At 51.3% G+C, this 23,438-nt stretch overlaps 2 protein-coding genes across 3 annotated transcripts; both read right to left on the bottom strand.

The window, feature by feature from the left end:
• Positions 1-4,070: 4,070 nt before the first annotated feature.
• On the bottom strand, positions 4,071-13,047 carry LOC119112582 (amphiphysin). 2 transcript variants are annotated; one of them, XM_037236795.1, is made up of 8 exons: positions 12,730-13,047; positions 12,144-12,291; positions 11,900-12,007; positions 10,184-10,387; positions 7,901-8,038; positions 7,333-7,478; positions 6,702-6,931; positions 4,071-4,672 (listed from the first exon to the last, which is right to left on the bottom strand). In XM_037236795.1, exons 1-8 carry the CDS (start codon positions 12,891-12,893, stop codon positions 4,470-4,472), a joined length of 1,341 nt encoding a protein of 446 aa, XP_037092690.1. In that variant the 5' UTR covers positions 12,894-13,047; the 3' UTR covers positions 4,071-4,469. The 2 variants fall into 2 exon arrangements, with proteins under 2 accessions (XP_037092690.1, XP_037092691.1); XM_037236796.1 differs by having other exon boundaries at positions 4,557-4,672; positions 6,697-6,931.
• Positions 13,048-14,021: 974 nt separating this feature from the next.
• Positions 14,022-20,784, bottom strand: LOC119112583 (SWI/SNF-related matrix-associated actin-dependent regulator of chromatin subfamily B member 1). Its single transcript, XM_037236797.1, has 10 exons — positions 20,699-20,784; positions 18,876-18,964; positions 18,431-18,536; positions 17,954-18,098; positions 17,066-17,203; positions 15,989-16,116; positions 15,457-15,623; positions 14,800-14,945; positions 14,433-14,606; positions 14,022-14,273 (listed from the first exon to the last, which is right to left on the bottom strand). The coding sequence occupies exons 2-10, from the start codon at positions 18,954-18,956 to the stop codon at positions 14,234-14,236; spliced, it is 1,125 nt and encodes a 374-aa protein (XP_037092692.1). The 5' UTR covers positions 18,957-18,964; positions 20,699-20,784; the 3' UTR covers positions 14,022-14,233.
• Positions 20,785-23,438: the final 2,654 nt, after the last annotated feature.

Below are 23,438 nucleotides of genomic sequence, written 5' to 3'. Positions count from 1 at the left end.
GTGATTACGTGTATAGTATTGGTAACAGGCGCATTGACGTGAATCTGCGTGGTCTGATTTGACGTGGTGTATTACGCAAACGATTCGATTCAGGACAGACAGCCGAACGCCTTTTTGTAAAGAAACGTATGCTCTATAACATAGCGCTCGAGTTTCATCCTGTCATTTCTTTATTAGAAAAGAAATGACAAGATATGTTTCCCACCACGCAAAAAAAATATTACGGGCAAAGACAATTTCACGAGGTGCAAGCCGATGATGCCACGTGACCACGTGAGTTAACAGTCAAATCGCTGGACGGTCGTGCCTGGTATACAGAGCATCGCTCGTTGTCCGCAGTTGTGCGAACTCAAGGCCCTAAAACTAAGTGCAAACGATGTCCACGAACTTTCTTGCCATGAGCGTTACATGCGATGTGCCCTAGCAATGTTTCTTAAATGTAGGCGTGCTTCCTCATTGTGTAATAAGGTATTTCATATCCTGGTGATGACACCGAAAAGTATCGAGGCGTTGACTGACCGATACACAGTTGATACATCATTACACCTCTTGGCTTTAGCTCTACGATTAGACTGACCTCATCATGACATGATATGATCCCAACTTGCTATTCTATATCAATGCAGGAAATAAACCAGTTTCTGAATTGAACAGCCTGAAAATGCCTCGGAAACGTGCATCTGGGAAACCAGAGGTATGGAGTTCGGTTCCCCGCGGTGCCCGCCCTTTCTGCCAGGGTGAGAGGCAGGCGACGCCATATAGCCTCAGCAGCTGAGCGCATCGTAAAGCCCCAATGACAGCAGACTGAAAATGCCGTTCTCATAATAACATGTCGGTTGAAGGCGTGGAGAGAGACGCATTTCTAATGACTTTCAGTAGTGCGACAAAAATATGCTAATATTTCGACTCTGTTGTCAGGTCATTTGTCATTGCTTCTCTACCTTGTATGCAATCAATCAAAGCATTGATCTTCATTACATTTAACTAAGTCATCTACCAAGCTGCAATACTGTGTTGAGACCATTATCATGTACTACTAGTGCCGGTGTTTGACGTAGGTCAACCAGTTGGTAAGCCAGCAGGGTTTTTAGATCAACGCATGCCAGGAATCTATGATAAGCTTGCGTGACCGAACTCATTTGCAGATGAGCGAACAGCATTATCAAGCCTAAAGACGAGGAAAACAGACAAATTGTGTCAGTGTGGCGATTATTATAAAACTACAGAGGAATAGGTCAGCCTGTAGAGGTGACCCATGGTGACCGTTCGAATAGATGTCACCCGCAGGTAAAAGAACGACGCTGTTTAGTATAGCATGAAAAATCCACGCATTATGCAGCCAGGCTAGTTAATAGCTTACAATGAAATTATTACAGATCAGGCACTGGAAACGTTGTGTAAAAAGCGTTAGTCGGAGAAGAGCTCAAAGACATTTCAGGGCAGTGCTAACTAATGCACATGTCCCACAACTGTTTATTTCGACGTCGCCTGCATAAACCTGTAGGTCATTAACCTGGGAGGACCTCACCCTGCATTGTGCGACTTGTTGAATTTGGTGATAAGGTGCAGAAGCGGTCGGGGGATAGTAGTACAACTCGTTCTGAAGTTATTCTACGAAATGTCACGGAGAGCGGACGCCTATCCGTAGAGGCCTTCACTGGTAAGCATCCCTGCAGCCAATCCACCCGTTACCCCTGGGGGGTGGGGAGTGGGAGGCTGCGCCCATAGAGACCCGCTACCCATTCCTAATCATTTCCACTCACCTGTTAACCAGTCGTTTACATGCTGTCAACGCATTAATTTCAAAATATGGAAAACTCTCAGAAAGCTTGTGCCCAAATTGATCTTATTGCGTTGATGATTACAAGAGATGGTGAATGACTCTAATTACGAATAAGAGAAGAGCAAACAGCACCACTGTGTAACATTTCGTGATGCATGTGCACGAAATTGTGTAAACAAGTCGTAACATGTCGTAAATATGCATCCAACCCGACCCGCTACCCATTCCATGAGGGTACCCGCGTGTTCACCACACCCGTGAAGCTGATTGCATAGCATTGAACAGTGGCGTGGTATCCATGATTTCACATGGAATGTGATCAACGAATATATCGCCAGTGAAATTGCAGATATTTTCAGATACCAATGGCAGATATTTGACGTTGAGCGAAACTTTGGGGGCTTCAGCTATTTACCAGCTTTACAGAAAATAACGTCATGGGACTGCATCGCCCACAACCCCGAAAACAGTCCCGGATGAGACAAGAATGCCTGGAAACCTCCTTTGGTGCCAAGACTGAGGCCGTAACGAGGGATTGATGACGTGTCAGTTTGCACCTAGTAAAGGTGGCGCCGTTGTCGTTGGCCACCGACTGCTGTCCGATCATGCTGTCAGCTGGCCTCACACCGACAGCGTACGTCCGAGGACGGTCAGTGGCAGGTATCACCTGCCACTGATCGTCCTGTATTGAGCGAATCACCTTTTTGGAGAGTGCGAGGTACGTATATTGAAAAAGAGCCTCGCGTCTTCAAATAAACGAATGCAAAATGCGACGCCGACCTGAGGAGCGGTGGTTTTGTGCACGCGGCGCCAAGGGAAGCATTACTGCGTGCCTTGGCGCCGCAAATAGTTGCAGATCCAGAAAAGCGCCAACGGGAGACATCCGAAATCTTGTGGGATCGTGCCTGAAAAGGGCCTTATTACAACCATACGGCCGCAATATAATCTTATTACAAAATGCAAAATTTGATATGCTCGCCATGCTATATTCTGAAAGCCCTTCCGTTCACGATTGTCTGGAAGTGTTCTCGGGCAAGAAGAGAAATGAAAACAGTCGAAATGAAAAAGTTGAATGAAAATGTTCGTAATGCATAAAACTTAATTGGAAATAGTCGAAAATGGAAAATGACTAATTGGATTATGTCAAACGACATAAAGTCGAAGTGGATAATCGTCGGCAGCGATACAGGTCGAATCGGAAAATAAAATGCAACACGGATAATGTTCCAAAATGGAAAACAAGTCAACAGGAACGAAGCGATCAGTGAAAACAGCGTGCAAAAGCAGGTTGTTAAAATAATTTCAAACAGGAGGTCATCAGGGGAGGACCACCTAGCTGTGGTCACTGGGGACCGGTGTGGAGGTAATCCCATCACGATGAAGATCGGCTGCTGCCGCCAGGGACCAAAAAAGGGTCATCTGGCCATGAGACGCTCTGATGAGTATGGGTTGCGCCAATGATGACGCTTCTAGTCCAGATCAGCACGGAAAATGGCATAGGGTCCAAACAGAAAATAAGATGAAAAGCCTCAATGATGCTTATGACCACGGGGTCAAAAACCTCGGCTCTAGCAAATCCGTCGAACTGGTTTGCGTGGATGGCCTTTGTTCAGAGTGGTCATAAGCAGACCGTACTGCTTTTACTCCATGATATCAGCGCCCAGCATCTAGTGTCATTCCAGTCCCACGCACAATTTTGCTTCCCGCCTGATTCGTCGGACAAGGAAGGGTGGGTGAAAATGTTGTCATACCTTTATTGAAAGGAGTGAGACTTTTTGTTCACTAGATCTACATCGCATTTCAAAAAAGAATGTTTCGCCCCCCCCCCCCCCTCTCCTGGTATTCAAGCATATATGGTAAAAGGTTGGCACGCCTTCAGCTGCTGACTGTTACTTGTATTTGCATTGGTGTTGTTTCCGGACAGTGCACTGGCCATGTTGTTATACTCATGGCAGTAGTTACGCGCTAAGCTGGACCAGCCTTGAGTCATAATATTCTCCTGGACATTAATATGTTCAATAAACGGGCGGGGACAGCAGCCGGAGCCCCAGACGGTGAGCTCCGAACACCGTGCGGCATTGTCAGTGCTGTCCCGCGCTTGGTCGTGCATCGCTCCCTGAACATCAACATCAGTGCCAGCTGCTGGATCACTACAGCGCAATCACTATATATATGCACATACATATCACTAGAGTACCCAAGCTATTCTGCATGGAACACACTCACGTGACAGCGTGAACGTGTTAGGTGGAATACGTCCCTCACGAAAAGCAAGAGAGCAGGCATAATTCGTTTATTTCCATTCCACATCAGTGTATGACGATGTCACGGGCATCCGTGGTCTTTTCTGTTTTGTCAAAGATAGCTGGTTGACCAGAGTTAGTGTCCCAGCCCAAAACAAGGGCCTAACGCTACACCTTTTTTCACGGCCGCTGGTTATTGACCGTGTTTCCTATTACACCGGGCTGTACACGCTCTATCAGGCTTCAGACCAGGCCACTTCATGTTCATGCGCTGGGGAGCTTTCGTCTTGACGCTTAGATGCGTCACACCCCACGACACAGACGGGGCCTGTGCGACGAGACGAGACCCCCACCGCTGTGAGAAAGACCCTCCTCCCCCCGGGGCGCCAGGCGGCTGGGTCACCAGACACCGCAGGGGCCGCCACCACCGCTGAGCGACCGCGTCACTTCTTGCCCCAGTGACTCTTGGGACGCGTCACCGGGCCGAAGGCAGCAGACTGGGCCTGGGTGGGGGCCCGCCGGCCAGATGCCGAGCCGCCCGCGTCCAGGATCTCCTCCAGCAGAGCCTCGTTCGGCAGCTCGGCGTCCCCCAGCCGCACTAGCTCGATCGTGCGCGTCACTTCCGGCGACTCGGTGAACTTGAACCCTGCCGAGCACGGCGCCGGGGCCTGTGTCAACCGGGGAGCAGCGCGCGGTGCGCTGCAGGTGATCTGCTCCTGCAGTTAGCGGCGCCTGGACTTCCGTGTCTGTCAAGCGTAGATGTTCGACAAGCACAAACTACACCTAGTTGTATATACATTAAACACAAGTGTATCAACGTAGAATGTTAGAAGTTGTGAACAAGCGTCTCATTTGAGAAAAGAAACTGACTACCGCTTGACTCACCCATGTCTATCAACGCTGAGAACAGGCCGTGAAGCACAGTACCAAGCAGTCACAAGCGTGTTTATCCAAAACGCCCCGCTCAGCTTAACCATATCGGATGCCATCAATGACTCGGACGAACTTCAAACCGCCATTTCCAAGCGTTTTTTTCCGTGGGGTGGGTGGGGTGTAATCTGAGCCTTTTGAGTGGGTGGATTTCTGGGATCGGAGCTCACGCTAGCCAGTGCTTGTTGTTTGAGCCCTGAGGCCTGATTCCTGATCCGATCGTGCAATTCCAGGTCAACGGCATAATTTGGAGGTGAAAGTTTTACGTGCCGCAACACTCGGCACCGTCCACCCCGACCTCTGGCGCCACATGAACTTTAACATGGTCGATAACATCGGCCGCAGGTCATACCTGTCAAGGGCAAATAACGAGCGCCCGGTGCGTACCGAACTCACCCCACCATAGGTGGGTGAGCCGGAATGCACGCGCTCGTATCACCTGAGCTATCGAGATGGACGGTTCGTCCATAACATTAAGTATTCGCCCTGCCGGTTTGTCTGTTCTGTCTTAAGAGTTACTCACAATGCCCAGCTTTTCCAACCAAAATCGCAGAACTTTTGATCACAAAACACATTGAAGAAAACCTCGCGTATAAAAAGGCGAATTGATTATAACCGTAGCTAAGATTGAAATAGCGAGGTTATCGGCAAGTGTCCCCAGCGTCACATATGACATCATTCGACATTGCGAACCCGGTGTCATCAAGTACGGGAGAGGTGGGCGCTCTGCACGGCTGATCGAGGCTTCGCAGCAGCGATAACATACCCGCTCTGCGGTGAACACGGTCCTAAATTAACCTACACGCTCAGTGGTATCCCACAGATATTTGGGCTCCAAAGTTCGACAACCTACAGGAAAAAGGTGGCGTACATTACAAGACCAGCGCCAAGATCCCAGGTGCCCCCCGGTGACGAGAAAAAGCGTAAACATCACAAATACGACATATGTCCTTTGGGCTGCTGAGTGCACGCATGGACATGACGACATCATCATCATACAGGTCATTTCACATTGGGCGGTTTGGGTTTAGGGACGCGTCGGTGCCGAGGCCATTCTACGTCCACCCATTTCACGTGCGATGGGTTTGCCATACCAGCGGACAGGAGGTTCTACAGCGGCCGGATGGAGACGTCCTCGACGACGGGCGGCTCCGACCCTAGCAGGAGCTCCGGGGACATTGCTCGCTTGGGTCACCACTCCCCCAACGGGGATTCACGTCCTGCGCCCTGCACCAGTCGCGCCAATACCAACTGGACATTCTACCGAGAGTGGTGCCTCCAGAAGGTGCAGCTTTCCCACATGAACCAGCGCCACCCGGCCGGTGACTTGGTCTTCCGGCCGAGCCTGGCGTGTGCGCATCACTCAAGTGAGATAGCTCTGGTGCTGAGCAGCGCCTACGTGCACATGGTTGGCGCGAGGAGAGCTCCCAAGCGTCCACCATGTTCGCACCATTGAAGACATGTAGATGTGCCGAAGTAGAAGGTGCACGGGGGCGGGTGATAGGGTTGTCTTGAGCTGCAGCCGAGGCGCCATCGCGAAGCTGCTATCACTTTATCAACTCGGAGAAGCCGCATGAAATGATACCGGAATGATGATAAAACTACAGTGACTGCTATAATGACCATTGGCTTTGTTATTATGAGCTCTCAGAGTTTGCCTAAATTCAGAAGTGTCCACTGGTTAGTTCCGCCAGGTACACGTTCATGGACTGCGGTACCACAATTCTGCAATGGACGTACCTTACCTCCGTGCGTGGTGCCGGAGGGTTTCCCTCGCAGAATGCCAGGCGCTTCTCTCGCCGGAGCGCGGATGGTGGTGCGACTGCGCCCGTCAACCAGCGTCACAGCCAGGTCATAACTGCGCAGCTTCGACAGGATCTGGCACGACTTGGACTGCACTTTGCACGTCTCCAGGCAAAACTGCAGCAGGTTGTTGCTCAGCTGGTAGAAGAGTTTCTCCATGAACGGTATGCGGCTGCGGAAGGGTCAAAGGCTGACGTCACTCCCTGTGGTCAGGGCGCACAGAGCAACGACCGGCGGTGTGGGCTCGCCAACTGAGGACGGCGTAAGATCGTCAGCGACAGACGGTATGGGATCATCAGCGGAGGGCGGTGTAGGATCGTTAGCGGAGGCGTTGTGAGATCGTCAGCGGCGAGCGGCGTAGGATAGTCAACGGAGGGCGGTATGAGATCGTCAGCGACAGGCGTTGTGGGATCGTCAGCGGCGGGCGGTGTAGGATTGTTAGCGGCGGGCAGTGTAGGATCGTCAGCGGCCAGCGGTGTGGGATCGTCAGCGGCCGGCGGTATGGGATCGTCAGCGGCGGGTGGTGTGAGCTCACCAGCGGCCGGCGGTGTGGGACCGTCAGAGGCGACCCACCTGGCAATGATCTTGGGCAGGCCGTGGCCGAGGAAGGAGACCAGCTCTTCATACCGCTTGCCGATGCGGTCGCGGTCCGACTCGGCGAACGTGATGTCGTGTCCGGCGGCGCGGCGGTGACGCAGGTCCTCCAGCGCCGCGCATGCCTGGCCTCGTGGGTCGCGGGGTCACCCGACCGGACAGGAAATGTACGAGACAGCGAACACAGAACTGGGCACAGCCGCATCCACCGCACGGACAGCTGCAGCGTCTAGCCCGGTGCGATGAGTCAAGACATTATCGAAATTAATCAGAACCCGCACAAACCGATCACAGCCAGCATCGGCACAGGTGGACAGTGCTGTCTCAACAGTGCTAGACCATGTCATAACTGTCAGAGCTGTCAGAGAGCTGGTGCAGCTGTCTAGAACTTTCCCTGCTGCTGACAAAAGGACTGAAGTTATGGTGGTCGAGACACTGTCAAATGTGGTGCCAACTGCTAAGGAAACGTGCTTCCTTGGCAACATGATTTCTCCGACTTTTTACCAGGTAGTGAGGAATGCTGCTTTGCTGCGCAATATACTCATACCTGTGAAAACTGTCGACGAACTGATTGGTATTCCTCGATTTTATCTTCGGCACCCTCGAATTGATCTTCATACTCCCTGATGGGATCCAGCAGTTTTCTCATGGACTGTTCATAACGGTCCCACAGTTCTTCTTGATCCTGGTCAAACAAAACGTGATGTGAACATAACGAACCGTGATGTCAACATAGTATTACCGTGATGTGAACGTAGCATTATGTTGTGGTATATATGGCGGCATATTCGTGCAAATCCTTAGTGATGGTACTTCTGTCACACGTACCTAGGTTTGAACCCTGCGTTAATGCGGTAAATTTTGTTCGGCTGCTATGCGGGGGCATGGACATTGCCCCTGTACTAAGCTGACCCTCCACCTAAGACCTAGAAGTCTACAGGACTGATTTTGTCGTTCAGGGCTCACGCAGACCGGAGGAACGTGAGCACCCCTCTTAAGTTAAACACCCCAATAAGTTAATGTCGGTGGTGCTTTAGAAGGGAAAGAGTGGAATAAGAGAGCAACTTACATAGTCGCGTTTTAGTGGACTTCAGACACACGCCACATTGGTTACGGGATTCAAGCAAATATGCAAAGCGTCTTGCGCTGCAAATAAGTCTTTTTTTGTATCGGAAATGCATGCTGTAACATGGTGCTTTAGAGGTGACTATGCCTTTGGTTTGACCTTTCCATTCTACTCTTCTCTACTTGCTTTGCATACAGCAAGCGAAACATGCTCCATGCAGTGACAGAAATGCAAAAAACTGGCTTGGAAACGTGCGTCTTGGGCTTCGGAAGGATTAGAAGGCGGAGAGAGCAACAAGTGTCAGTTCGGTACTAGTAAAAATACAACGGTTGATTTCCTTGTTTGTAAGAATGGAGAGGTTTCAATAAAATATTGGCCACTTACTTTAGTCAGCGGTGGATTAATGGATGTTAAGCAATGTGTCGGTTAGATTAAATCCTTTTCACTTTACCGACGATCTCTTGCGAAAATATGTTGTCACGAGCACAACGACAGGCATACCTGCATCAATTATCAGAATGCACAATGCTCCATTTGTACGTTACCTGACTCCACCCCAACTGAGCGTTAGACACAATCCATGTAATGTTGACATGCTGCATGGATCGTAGTAGCGTTGGCCTTCGGATAGGTTTAAACACGGGATAAAGATATCCCCTATCTTCCTCTATCCAGGCTGCATGACGCCATATTTGTTTGAACCTATCTAAGGCGCCGACATAACATGAGGGCAGTTGGAAACAACGGCTATGTTACCCGAAAACTATGCTCAAAACAACTACCCATCACAGCTTCCGAGCGGCATTGCCTAGCTTGGTCTAAGAAACAATGCCCATAATATTCGCTCTTTATGATTTGTTGTCTGTGATCGCTTTGTATAATGCGTTATTAAACCCGTACACGTTATCTGCATGCATTCAAACATCGAGAACGTTCGATAATCACTATCACAGAATTGCGTTGCTTCGAAAGTAGCCAGCATAGTTCATGTGAACAGGCAGTGCATGACGCCATCACTTTATCACCGCTGGATTCGCCCATGACAGTTCGCATGTGTCACATGGCGTAGGCATATGATCACTCAGGATTCAGCATGCGCAATTCTAACTCACTTGCATCAAACATCAGTCGAGTATATTCAAAAGAACCGAGGACGATCCATTACTCTATTGAGCATCTCGTGATTCGTAGTCAAAATACAGTCATTTTATCGCTTCTAAATCACGTAAATATTTGAGGTTTTTAATTTACCTTTAAATGACCTCCATACAATAAGTTTGGATTTCATATTTCCACAGTTCATGTAGACATGTGGAGTTTGCATTCAGAAAAGCCATCAAAATTCAAAACGCTTCGAGCCTAGAGGTTTGACATGCTGTTACAACCGAATCCGGGGATCAATATGAACCCACGCGTTTATATCGCTAAGTGATCTAGGATAACTACGATAGCGCACCCGATTCAGACAAAAACTGTATCATTCGCACACCATCGGAGAAAAATACCTCATATCAATTCAGCAACCTTACCTTACAAACCACAAAAAAAGAAGGCGATGCTTCATCGCAAGTAAATTTGCGAAGAAAACGCACCAAGAGAGCATAAGAAATATCACGGGCGGTTAAAAACTGACAATAGTAAATCCAGCTGAACGCGAGGCGTATAACTTCAAATCGCTCCAAATGATTGTCAAGTTGTTTCATGAGGCTGGTGTCTGGCACCACGTCGATCTGAGCGCGGTCCACCACTGTGCGACCAGTTCACCTGTAGAGTGACGTAGTACTTCTCTGAACTGGGCCAGTCGTCCTCCCAGTAGTCGCCCATGACGTCATGCAGGTTTCGCATGGCCTTCTCGGTCATGTCAATGCAGTCCGAGAAGCGGTAGATGGCCTTGATCAGGTGGTCTGACTGCACGATCTGCTCCTTCAGAGCCTTCTGGTACACGCCAAGCTGGTGCTCTTTAAACTCCTATGATCAGACAGGGGCACTGGTGAAGTCCGGGGCTCACCTGCGAGGCTAGCGCAAAAGTGAAAACCGTCTCCAGTTGGGATACTAAGCTGTCACGTTCCTCCCAGGTTTAAAGTACTTGCGCTTTGAATGAATTACCATTCTCTGCACTGGTAAATAAAAAGTAATGGGAGGAATGAACTCCAGTCGGCCAACGGCTCCCACCAGAGCTCGCACGGCTCATTTTTGGCGTTGGCTACCACAATGTCTTTACGATGTATGTCTGTGTGCGTGCATGTGTGATCATCGGTCTCTTTGACGCGTGCACTTGCCATGGATTAACAAGCGCCCGGGTGGCCGGCTGAATATCCTTTCACAGATTTAGGCCAACCTGTACGTTCCTAGGTCATGATGTTGAGGACAATAAGAGCAAACAAGGCCAAACTCCAGATTGGTGCATTAAGTGCCCCAAACTTCCTTATGCAACCACCGTGAAGCTAGATACCTGCTCTAAGGAAAAGGTCAGTGAGGCCAGAGACCTTTTCTGATCTTTACAAGGTCCATGTAACAACACATCTAATAGATTGCTCTTATATCGCTGGTTGAATAAGCGTCAGGGGATACATTAAGCGGTATGTTCCTAAAAACAAAGTATTAACCCGGGTCATTTGAGGTCAGTGAACTACTCTGATTAAAAAGGCCAAGGAACATGTTTGTTGCGGTCGCTGTCTTCAATAGGTTCGAAATAAGCACTAGAAACCACCTCACAGAACCAAGCTCTCAAATAAAAAGCAGGTTAAATTTGACCACGTTCTGACCTTCTTACTTGACCTTGGGTCAATAGAATTGGTTGCGTTTCTAAATTCGAGCGGTTTACTACCTAAGAAGCTATCTCAGGGGCCTATATATGCATATGTGTATATATATACTTATATACACACACACACACACACACACACACATATATATATATATATATATATATATATATATATATATATATATATATATATATATATATAGGGCTTTGTCTAACACTGATTTGTTGCATCACGTTGAACGATTCCCTAGAAAGGCCCTTCGCTGACAGCCATGGCCTGACGTTGACCGGCTATAGGTCAACGACCTTTCAAGGTATATCTAATTTCTCACATCAAACGATCCGCTAGTCCGTTCCCTACAGCTACGCAAAGTTCGGAGCGGCTAAGGGACGCCGTTCGGAAATTATTCTGGAAAAGCCTTCGGGGGGCAATTTGACCCCCCACCCGAGCGCTTGTTAAGAAAAATCCCCCCGCGGTGCCCGACGCAACTGAGTCTGTGCTCCGCGTTGCTGATATGCCCCGTAATGCTGTCCACCATAAATTTTGACTGGTGTCTGAGAATCCGCGTCCTCATGTCCGCGATGCAAAACCAGGTCATGTGGCATCAATCAGAGAAAATCGCATTTTTTCTTTACATTCCTACGTGAGCAGTGATCCGTGCCGGGCCGTCCCCCCCCCCCCCCCCCATTCTCCCACCCCGCCAGCTGTGTACCTGTTCGCCCTCTCTGTGCTCGCGACCGGCTGGTCTGTGGGATCGGCTGGAGTCGCCCCCCGAGCGTTCGTCTCGAGCGCGACTCCTCTTCTCGTAGCGGTCCGCGTCCTGCAGCACCACGCACGGCACGTAAGCGAGAAACCATAGCATTCCAGCACATAGCGCGAGACGGCTGCGTGCGCGCTCCAAGACAGGCCGCAGGGCTTTCAGACATCACTGAGGGCCCGCGGTCGTGCCGTCTCACCTGCCGGTTGTGTCGTCTGGTCTGGGAGGGACTCGAGTGACGCGCCCCCTCCTGGCGGCGCGGAGCAGGCCGGTCGATGGAGTGTGACCGCGCCGGGTCATCGGCTCGCCGCCGAGGCTCTGGAGTCGACGGCGCTGTGCGGCTGCCCCTACTCACAGCCCAGCTGTTAGCTGACCTCCGAGACAAAGTCAAGGTCGCGTATCGGCAAGTTATGGGTGAGGTGGCTGGCTTGTAATGTGAAAAGCGGGGGCATGTCGTGATTCAGATGTGAGTAAAGCATATCCACTTGTTTATTTGTTTACGTGTCTGAACCATGCTATGTGACAGTAAAAACTGCGTTTGTGCTGCGAAGCATGCATTTAGGCATCTACAATTTGGAAGGCCCTTGAATTGCGAGTTTACGCATGCCAGGGCATTCCAAGGCTTCATGTGACAATTCCCTCCTACCTTTAATTGCGAGGCCCAATTCACTCGGTTTTTATGTTCTGAAGTAAGAGCAGACTTTATTGTTAGCAAGCCTAACACGACAGCAACGTGTCCAGTTCCACGCAGCATAACCTCAGGCGCTGCAGCCACGATTTCTCACCTTCTCCCATCCCCCAATGAGCTGCTGTGGGAGTCGATATTTCGCATCCTGTCGCGGTCGCGGTGCCGGCTCGGCTCCCATTCGCTGGGACCCGGCTGTCTCGAGGCCTCGCTGATCCGACGACTGGAGTCAGTCCGCTTCGATCTGTTGGAGCCGCGCTCCATACGCAAACATCCGACACGACCTCCGTTTAGCAGCACGGCACACAGGTTCTTTTAAACTCCGGATATTCCTCGTGGATCCACCAACAAGGTTTGCGACGCTTGGAAAACCAAGCACAATACGGATGCTGGCTCAATTATTCACTTCGCGTGCGATTATGCAACCTGGCGCTCTCCACTAAAAGTGACACTTTTTCCATCCGGAGCGGAACAGTGGTTACCTTAAGAACTCCAGCAAGATACCGTGATCTCATATCAGTAAAACAAAATGAACTATTCTCTTCGTCCCCTTTGACGCCTTTGCCAAACCAAACTGGTGCATAATCCGCGTGGTAAATCCTGTCACTTTCCGGGCGCGTTGGCTGCCCAGTTCAACGCATATCGCTTGCGTAGGCCCACCAGACAGTGATAATGCGACCGAGGGTATTGTAGGGACAGAAGAACATGACAAGCCGTGCGCTTACGACACTCGTAATCCGGTCAAAATGCATATAGACATACTTGTTTGGCTCAAGGCGCCTGCGGTTCATCACACACAGATGCAGGGCCGCTGGCATTCCAACGATCCGCGCCTGGGCGTTTGGTATCAATTATCTGTAGAATGTTGGCAAAATTAACCTGATGAACGTTGCCAATTATCTTAATGGTTCGAGCCTCCTCAGACCGCCGGGATATACCGGCATGTCTGGCACGCGATTATTGCGACTAGAAGCATTGCAAGCATGGTTTCTGGAGAACTTAACGAACCATGCCAGTTTGCCCGACTTGAAGTTCTGTTAAATTACACGTGGTACGCTGCCCTCCATCACTTTCAGTGCCCACTTAAATTAACGGAGGGCGATTTGTTCCTGGATCCGGGTAAGCAGTAGCCCAATAATTGCATTCGCTCACATTTCGGCGTTTGGTTCCAATTACATTCAGATCGGTGAGAACGAATAACGACCTGGTGGGCATTGGCTTTCGCACCGGGGGCTCGCAGTCTGCTCATCTTTCAGCAGCAGGGCGGCAGCTTAATGGGTCAGGTGATATCATGGTTCAGTTCCGGTGAGACACACAGCTGCTTTGAGTCGGACATTGTGAGCGGTTGTGCTGATCCGCAGACGAACACGGTGTTCTCATCAACATAAAATGTGGACGAATGAAAATGTATTTAAAACACATACTTACATCAGATGATGAACAATCAATGACACGAGGGATCAGAGCAGAGCAAGATAGTTCACAAAGACGACGAATGAGATTCACTGCTTGCGATCAAGCAGGTCTACCAACCTAACATCCCCTCCCCCTAATCCCGAAGACAGAGGATTCACGTGACATCGAAACGCTACGGCGCTCCCGGTCTACCACCCGGGCGTGGTGTTGGCCAGGCGCCGCATCCTCCTGCAACAAACAGGGACGGCACCGCGGCGTCAACACCCAGCGACTACCGTACACGGCGCACACAACGGCGGGGTGAAGATCACGGAAACACGTCCAAACCACTGCACCGTCAGGACGGACCAGACGGCAGCGACCGCGCCGGTTCCGAGCGACACTGACCTGGTGTTCCTGTCCTGGTCCCGAATCTTCTTCTCCATCTCGGCGTCGGTGAGCGCCTCCAGGAACGGCCCCCAGTTGTCAGCCTCGTGCCGCTGCCGGAACGGCTGGCCGATGGTGGTGAGGCTGTGCTCGCTGAAGGCGAACTTCTGGTGCCAGCTGATCTGGCCGCGGATACTGCCAGCGCGGAGGCACCGAGAGTCAGTATCGGCGACAGCCAGCTCCAGCTCACGACAGCAGCGACAGTACAGTGTCGAGTCAGGCGGCTTCCCCGACGCACACGTCATCCCACGCCTCACCGTCGCCCCACACGGGCCTCACACGGCACACCGCACGGATGGGCGGCGCACGCCCTCCAGCACGCTCGCACCTGTACGAAATGGCAGTGACGAACTCGCCGCCGAGGCCCAGCTCGGCGCACAGCTTGTGGGCGAACTGTTCGGGGCTGTTCTCCGGGTTGGCCAGGTCCCACTCGAACTGGTCCACCAGCGATATGTTGCCCACGTGGATGTTCAGCTGCGACGAAACCGTACCACGCCCGGTTAGCTCTTGCAGAGCGCACACGCTAGCTGGTGTCAGTCAAGGTATGTAAATGCCAAGCGAATTGCGACAAGCGTTTGGCCCCGGCACAATTACACCTACTTTCAACTGCAAGCTTGTGAATCACCTGGAGGATTCACCATCATTCATCACAGCCATGGAACCCTTGGCTCTGGACGTGCGGATCCTGTGTTCGGGTTCTGGCCGCACCACTACCGCACCCCACCTGGTGCGTCATGAAGGCATCCTGTCCCAGAACGGCCCGACAGTCAGTGGAACGTAAAGCGCAATCATGATCGTCATTATTACACAGCTATGACACAACCAAGATGTCCTGACCCGTCCACAGGTTCAGCCGATTTCCCCCCAACTAGTCCGGAGCGAACCCGCCTGGCGTCATGGCACAGAACACTACCAATACGCCGGAGACGGCCCGACAGCCGGCGCCCGCCACCCGCCCGTCGGCTGGCCCGTCCCAGAGCCTGACCTTGATCACCACGCGCTGATCGCTGGCCTCCTCGCTGATGGTTTCGGTCGGGTACGTGTCCAGCTGGTGGCGGATACTCTGCGCCACGGCCAGCACGAACACCATCGGGTTCAGGTCCAGGTCGTCACAGAGCACCTCGGCGAACTGTTCGGGCGTGATCAGCGTCTCTGGCGAGGCGGCGGGTGATGTCATAGGCCGAGCCGTGTGCAGGCTCGCTGGCACTGCTTCCACTTAAGCAGGTCAAGACCGGGGGTGCTCCGACCCGCCAAGCACACAGGCAACATAGTGTCCGGGAAACAACCATTCAGCAGGCAGGCTAAAACTGCACAATTGACGCTGCGGCTGCGGCAGGTCTCACTATAATCGTGATCGTAATCGGGCCACTTGCCTCGTGTCAGCTCATGACGTGCCTCGAATGTTCGCCCCGGTGTCCGTCGCTCCGAGACATAACCGCACACGTCCATCGCATGCCGACGCCGGCCGGGCGGCGCCTCGCAGTCCGGCTGGCGCAGCGGCGAGCCGCGAATCTCACCGTTCTTGTTCCACGTGAACATGTCGCGCAGCCGCTGGCCCTCGATCTCCATGTCCAGCCGGATGGGCACCAGCTGCTCCTCCTGCATGGCGTTGTCCTGGATCAGCTCCGGGTCCGTGTCATCGAAGCTGCCGGGCAGACGGCGCCGATCAGCGCTCGGAACGACAGCGGCCGGGTCAGCACGCGGTGCGGCCGGGTCAGCGCGCAGTGCGGCCGGGTCAGCGCGCAGTGCGGCCGGGTCAGCACGCGGTGCGGCCGGGTCAGCACGCGGGGCGGCCGGGTCAGCGTACAGTGCGGCCGGGTCAGCGCGCACTGCGGCCGGGTCAGCACGCGGTGCGGCCGGATCAGTGCGCAGTGCAGCCAGGTCAGCACGCGGTGCGGCCGGATCAGTGCGAAGTGCGGCCAGGTCAGCACGCGGTGCGGCCGGATCAGTGCGAAGTGCGGCCAGGTCAGCACGCAGTGCAGCCGGGTCAGCACGCAATGCGGCCTGGTCGGCACACGGCTACTTGTGAGCAACACGAGCAAAGCGCGTCCAACTTCCACAGATATTATAACAGCCTTAGTCATACAACCGCGCGTAAAAAGTACATTCAGCGGGGCTGCCACGAGCCACTTATTGAAATTGAAAATGCGACGATTTTCGAGACCAATAAAGATGCCTTGATGACACTAGCATCTCAAAACGCTCAAACATGCTAAACAGATAAAACAATGTGTATATAAAAGGGAATACCCGTGAGCAAAGTGGAGAAGTACTACCAAAATATTATCCAATGAATGATTCGAAATGCTCCCGCTCATTTCGTCAAAAATTGTTAACATCCACTCTCATAAACAAGAGAAACACAGATTTATTTTTGTTGTGCTCAATTTCACACACATTTCTGCGCAGACATGCCAACACCTATAGCCTTGGTTTATCCACCCACGAGCGCAAACTAACACTCACCATGGTCCGTCTATACAGGACACCACGGCCTCCCACGAGATTCACACAGCGATGCCAACCGCAGCTGGTCGGACTGATATCTCCCCCGACAGGCCGACGGCGGGTGGGGTAGGTGCTACGCTACCTACCACATGGGAAAGGTGCGCACGCGCTTGGTGACCACGCGGTTGCGGTTGATGGGCGTCGACTGCGGCACGGGGTCCATGTGCGAGCTGTTGGGCTGAGCTGGCACGTGCACAGCACTCTTGCGCGGAGTCTTGATTTCCCTGCGGCAGGTGACAGGGTGCCGGCTCGGTGACAGGCGGAGTGTGACCGGCTCGGCTTGCGCCAATGCGGTCAGACGGCAGCAGCCAGCATTGCAATACACTCGCGGTGACATGTGCTTAAATAACACCGTTAACGTACGCAAGAACAACACAAAGGATGCTTAACGTGTAACGCGCATCGGGACCGGGGCTCGATTGAATCTATTCTGGAGGGAGGGGATGCTGCGGACAGGCACTTCTCTGAGCAAAATTGGCCTTTCGGTTTCTAGTTCTTTCAATGGGTATCTGTTAAGTCCAAGCCTTCAAATCGGGGAACACAAAAGAGACACATAGCTGCACTTCCACTAGGCGGCGTTCCATTACAGGACACTTGGTTACGATGCGACCGGTCCGCTGCAATGGGCCCGTTTCCATACGGCTGTCACGACAGATTCACTCACGGCGCCCGGTTGGGAGCGTCCGCCCACAACGGCGGCTGCTCCGCTGCCAGCTCACGTGCGCGCCCGCCGTCGCGTCCGTGACGTGACGGGCCGCCGCGTCTTGACGTGGCAGACCACTGCGTCCGTGACGTGAGACCGCCGCGTCCGTGACGTGAAAGACCGCTGCATCCGTGACGTGACAGACTGCCGCGTCCGTGACGTGACAAGCCGCTTGTCCATGATATGACAGACCGCCGCGTCCGTGACGTGACAGGCCGCCCGACCGGGTCGGCCGCCGTCGCCCCGGCTTCCAACAAGGCGGTGCACTCACTTGGGCAGCACGGCGATGACCTCGCTGGGCACGGCGTTCTGCAGCGCCGCCGAGCGGTACCGGTCGTCCTTGCCGGTGATGAGGTCCTCGATCTCAGCGGCACGCAGCAATGACACGCTCGACGCCAGGATGTGCTGACTGAGCCCTGCCAGCAGCGAGCCGTCGGCTCATCACCGCAGCTGGTCACCAACAGGCCGCCGGCCCATCACCGCAGCTGGTCACCAACGGGCCGCAGACTCATCACCCCAGTTGGTCACCAACGGGCCGCAGACTCATCACCACAGCTGGTCACCAACGGGCCGCAGGCTCATCACCGCAGCTGGTCACCAACCGGCGACTAATGGCCACACAGAGCTCCGTATTCTTGGCAAGTGCACTTAATATGGTCTGGGGATTATGGCTTCCGATAAAGCAATGAACATTGTGAGGTAACTATAATGGCATCTGTATCTAATGAGCAAGAAGCTATTTACGAACCCATGTCCATAAGCTTCTTGCGTTCTTCAACCGTTATGTACTTCCGGAAGAGACCGGGGAACTTCTTATACAGAGAACCGCGGAAGAGCCGCAGGTAATTTCCAACCTGAAAAGCAGTGTGATTACAAAATGATCAGCAAAGCATACAGCAGTCAATGTGAAAATATACTCAACAACTTACACTAGCCAGTCAAATTCTATTATGCTCTAGTATCACATCCATGCATTTTCCCAATGATATGGCAAAGGACTGCAGTACAGTACAAACATATCAACTTCCATGAAATCACCCCCCGCACCTTACATCCAGAAAAAGCAGTACACTGCATGATGTCACATTATGCATGTTACACTGACAAATTCAGTCTTGACAGAGACTGTTGCACCTGTTTATCAACACAGACATTTTGAGGGGTGGCAGGTCAAACTGCAATGTAACACTTACTTCTGAGCCTATACAATAAAACTCTCCACCCTCTTCCAGCTGGAAGCTGATTGGCTTGTCTCCATATGTTTTTAATGCCATGATTGTACCTGCAGGGTCAGTATTAGGTTAGATACCAGCTATGACAAATCACTGCATCTGCAATTTAACAAGTCCTATACATGAAAACTCTGAAACAGATCAACATAACCCATTACACACTATAAAGTATGTATGTGATAAAGTGAAGGTGAAGGGTAGTAAAAATACATGTTGCCCTAAACATGTCCTGTGTGCAAAACTGCAACAACAATTTTGTACATGAACAATATACACCAGAGCACTCTGAAATTGCTGCCCTATCACTTCCTATTTCAGTGCCCAAAGAGGCAGCATGTAAGGAAATTGCAAGGTTTTGAATGTAAATGGAGGCAAAAATAGTTGCTAAAATATTCTAAAGCATAAATTTTTTTCAAAATCTCATGATTTTGCCAAGCCTGAGTTCATCAGATTGCATGCCTGGCTGGATGAGTGCACCATGTTCAGAAGTGTCAAGTGATATGGATAGATTTTTTGCAGATTGGGGTGTAGGTATAGGTATAGGTACAGGTGAATGTGCATGTGTGGTATAGTCTGCAGTTAAAGATATGGGTATAGATTTATGTTTATAGGTGTAGCTGTAGATTTGTAGGCATGCATGTATGTGCAGGTAAAGCTAAAACTTAAACCTAGGTTAGGTAGGGCTATAAATACTGTTTGATCAACAAAATCTTGTTCAATCAGAACAGACTGCTGGCACCTTGCACCAAAATTCATGTAATGGCATTTGTGTTTGGCTTGACAAGTGGGCTGGTCAGGTCAGATGTCTAGGTCAGGGCCAAATGGCAACAGATTAGCTTCAAAAAATTATGTGCAGGGGCTGCTGCAAAGCCATTATTCTGGCAAGCCTGAACGCATGCTTATATCCTGCACAACTGTCTGGATTAATTTTGGAATGGTGCTTAATGCTTAGCACACAGACAGTGTGCTAATAACTTGGAGTGATTGGACTTCTTTGGATTGTCATAAAATATCATTCCATGCATAAAGCTAGCTTGCAAGCAATTCATCCACTGTATAGGACACCTTCACATCAGTAACCAAAATTTTTGCTCTGGTGACCAAACTAAGGACTGGCCATGTTTCCTAAACATTCAATTAATTTTGTGAAAAAAATTTTAAGCATTTTTACCAGGAATTACCTTTACATCTTAATCCTGAAAACATTGGCTCTCTGCACTCAACTTGGGGTGAACATGCACCAAACTGCAAGGGTCTGGATTTACAGCATATATCCATGTGCCAAAATGTTTTCCATGATGCCTCTGCCACACTTAATTTGTTCAACATAGCATGTATTTTTGGCTACCTGGTATGAGGAGAAATACATTAAGTGCAAGTGTGCGCAGAGTAGCATGCTGGAACAGCTGCGCACCAATTTGAATGGACTTATGGGCTTTGCCTGACTTCACATGATCATAATGTACCTGAAGTCTTCTTTAAAGCAGAAAACAAGGTCAAACTTAATGGATGTGTCTGGCTTTATACAGACACATTGTCTTACCACGCTACAACCTATCCACTACAAATATGGACAAAGCGGAATTTGATCTATACGTTAGACACCATTCAAAAAACATGGTGGAAAATGTAGTAAATGAAAATGTAGATGGGACATCACTGAAGATACTTTAAGCCGGCGGCCGATTAACTGAATACCGACCAAAGGCACGGAGCATCAGAATTAATGCCCGACAAGCATCAAGGCATGCCAATGTTTTCGCAATTGCAGGATTCGCACTTACCGTAACAGTACCCAATTGTCAACACTAGCTCCAGGAAATAACCCCAAATTACTACACACGCCACGCACCAACCCGTCCCCAGAGCCGGTGTCTACGTGCGTCATTTATGTATGAACCCACCCGGCTGCGCCAGAAGTGAAATTTACATCTCGGAGAGGGAAATATTAGCAGTTTTCTTAAAATCAAGTTAGAAAGTTCTATCGACGACGGCACGAATTTTTGGTTCTGGGAGACCCCGGAACTTTACAGTTAAGCCTCCCACACCATCGCATGCCTTATGGCCCTGGATGTGCAAAGTTAATTGCTCGTTCATAGGTGTAGTTCCCTATTCAGTTGAGGGAGGGGCTTCAGCTCTATCCTCGATTGCAACTCTAGCCTCCCAACTTTGAGAAAGATGTTGACATAACGTTGGGAGAAACCTGTTCTTTGGCATTTTTTTGGAGGGAGGGGTAGGCTGAGTCGTTTTTATAGTTCACACCCAACTCATTTTGTGAAACGACGGCCCTAGCTTTGTTTATTCTCTCTGCTGCTACGATTTTTAGCTGGCGGTGGAAACGAACACCAATTATGATTAACAAGAGGAAGCTTGCTCTAGTATTGGTGGGTGCCAGGGGCGCAGGACGGGGAGCACATGCACTTCCTTCCTCCCCTTATGTCTCAGCACCGACAATAAAACGGCCCGAAGGGCTGATCAGAGGTCTTAAGAGGACACGGCCCGCACGGGCTGACCTTCAAATGCCAGCATGAGGGCTCTGCGCCGATCGTGGTCCCCCTGAGTCGATAAGGGCGTCTATGTCAGTCAGGCACCACCAGCGCCGAAAATTCGGCCCGGCGTCGGCCTGGGTCTGAGAGCCTTTTCCCAAGCAGGGACAAGGCCTTGAACCGCGACTTAACTTGGTCGGACTACGGTGCCTTGCAGGAGCCCTGTGTTTGCAAACGGGCCCCGAGTTAGTCAAGGGCAGCGTTCGAGGGGCCCAAAAAGCGGTGCAGCCGGAACTTGCGACGGGGATGGTTACCATGGTATGCGACAGGGGGCGCTGCTATGATTTATGATGGGGTAGGAATTTTCACCAGCAAGTTGCAATTTGCTGCGTAGAAGATGCTGCGCAGAAGATACTGCCTGTTGGCAGCACCTTTTCACTGCGAGCAATCCCACAAACGCTAGTAGGTGCAGTATCAAGCGTATTAATGAACTATGAATGATAGTGCATCCCGGCGCCTTCCATAACTGTGGGGCTGCATACCGCACATATTCCCTTGGCTAGCCTCTAGCACTTTTACCAAATTAAGCCTAATGAGCCCTAAATGTCGCTGTCCATGGTGGCGTCTATGAGATCTAAAATCAACATAGTTTTCCTGACCACTAGCTTCCAGATTTATATTTAGTAGGGTCGTGGTAACACGCTGCGTTGGGACCCGACGGGGGAGGGGGACTCATGGGTCGGAGGGTCTCGTGGGGTGTTAGCCTCTTGAGACCCTCCCCTTGGCTGCGCCACTGGGCCCATAGAGGACTGCGGTACCAACGATCAAGGCGTCAATTGGAGGGCCCGAAGGACTGTCAAATTAAGCGCCCCGGCCCGAGGAGCCGTTCCTCAAATGTTGGTCAAATGGCCGCTTGCGCTGTTTGGGAGCCCCATGGGACAACGCGGGCCTCTTTTTCTGCCAGCACCCACTAGCACCGAACGATCGACTAGATGTCGGTCTGAGCCCTGAAGGCTCCTTTCCCATGCAAGTCGGCGCGCGATTTAAGTTGATCAGGGCTTTAAAACAATGATGGGACCCTGTGTCGGTCAGGTGTCAACTGTGTCTAACACTGTGTCCTCTGCGTCGGCAAGCAGTCCCGATGCGGGCAGGAGAACATTAACTTAACAGTGACGGGGATGGACCCCGAACGCTGGGGGGTTCTTGCGGTGGTCGGGCCCTCTGGCAAGAAAGAGATGCATGAAAACTTACGGTGAGAGTCAACAATGGCCAATGAAAGAGCCTGTATCAGTCAGGGAACCAGCATCGAGCAGGGAGCATTCTATCTCATTTAAACCAGACCGTCTCGCAAGGTCACTGGAAATGGGGCCACTCCCTTGTACACTGTACAGTGTAGCAGTTGACACCGATCATGGGGACCTGACCCGTAACTTGCTGCACGAGGGCAGATAGGCATCGCGTGCGTGTGTCAACTTCGTCAAGTGTTGGACACTTTTTTCCAATGACCTAGATTGTGTTTGCACCAACGTTCCAGCTACCCAGTGGATATGAGTCATCACTGGACATGGTTATCACCAGCTCTCTGAACCAGATCCAACACACGGATATCGTGCCCAGCCAATGCAGTGGCATTCACCAGGCCACCATAAAACGCGGCAGAATAGCGGGCAAGAAAACAGCAAAAGCGCGAAACAGTATGCGCAATTATCTCTTAATTGATACTGATAGGCTTCTGCAGAATCTGGCCGTGGCGGACTGAAGCACTGGCCTGACTCCTTTTCAGCTGATGAACAGTGGGATGCGTTACTGGTCATCGCGCTGACGGAACCGAAAACCGCTGTTTGACAAGCTTGCTCCGTAGCGGAAGATCTAATACACAACTCGACAGCTCCCTCTGTGCCAGATGCTACTAAGGAACACATAACACAACACTGTGCCCTTCGTCACATCTACGCCATGTGCAGGCAACTGGATCGCCGGGAGCGTGCAGCCAGCCGATGCGACCGCCGCGAAGACATCTAGTGACACATAGGGACGG

Source organism: Pollicipes pollicipes, unplaced genomic scaffold (assembly GCF_011947565.3).
Source record: "Pollicipes pollicipes isolate AB1234 unplaced genomic scaffold, Ppol_2.1 Scaffold_7261;HRSCAF=8764_pilon_pilon_pilon, whole genome shotgun sequence".
NCBI lineage: Eukaryota > Metazoa > Arthropoda > Thecostraca > Pollicipedomorpha > Pollicipedidae > Pollicipes > Pollicipes pollicipes.
Note: the sequence above shows the minus strand (reverse complement) of the source record. Positions and strands in the feature narration are given on the sequence as shown.

Bases quoted from the DNA above. Each gene is read 5' to 3' on its own strand.
- LOC119112583 (XM_037236797.1), bottom strand. From the start codon at position 18,956: ATGGCATTAAAAACATATGGAGACAAGCCAATCAGCTTCCAGCTGGAA. The intron at 16,117-17,065 runs GTAGGTAGCGTA...TCTGCCCGGCAG, and splicing joins GTGCGCACCTTTCCCATGTG to CTTCGATGACACGGACCCGG. The intron at 14,274-14,432 runs GTCAGTGTCGCT...TGTTTGTTGCAG, and splicing joins GACCAGGACAGGAACACCAG to GAGGATGCGGCGCCTGGCCA.
- LOC119112582 (XM_037236795.1), bottom strand. From the start codon at position 12,893: ATGGAGCGCGGCTCCAACAGATCGAAGCGGACTGACTCCAGTCGTCGG. The intron at 12,292-12,729 runs GTGAGAAATCGT...GGCTGTGAGTAG, and splicing joins TCATTGGGGGATGGGAGAAG to GGGCAGCCGCACAGCGCCGT. The intron at 4,673-6,701 runs GTAAGGTACGTC...CGTGCTCGGCAG, and splicing joins CTCCGGCACCACGCACGGAG to GGTTCAAGTTCACCGAGTCG.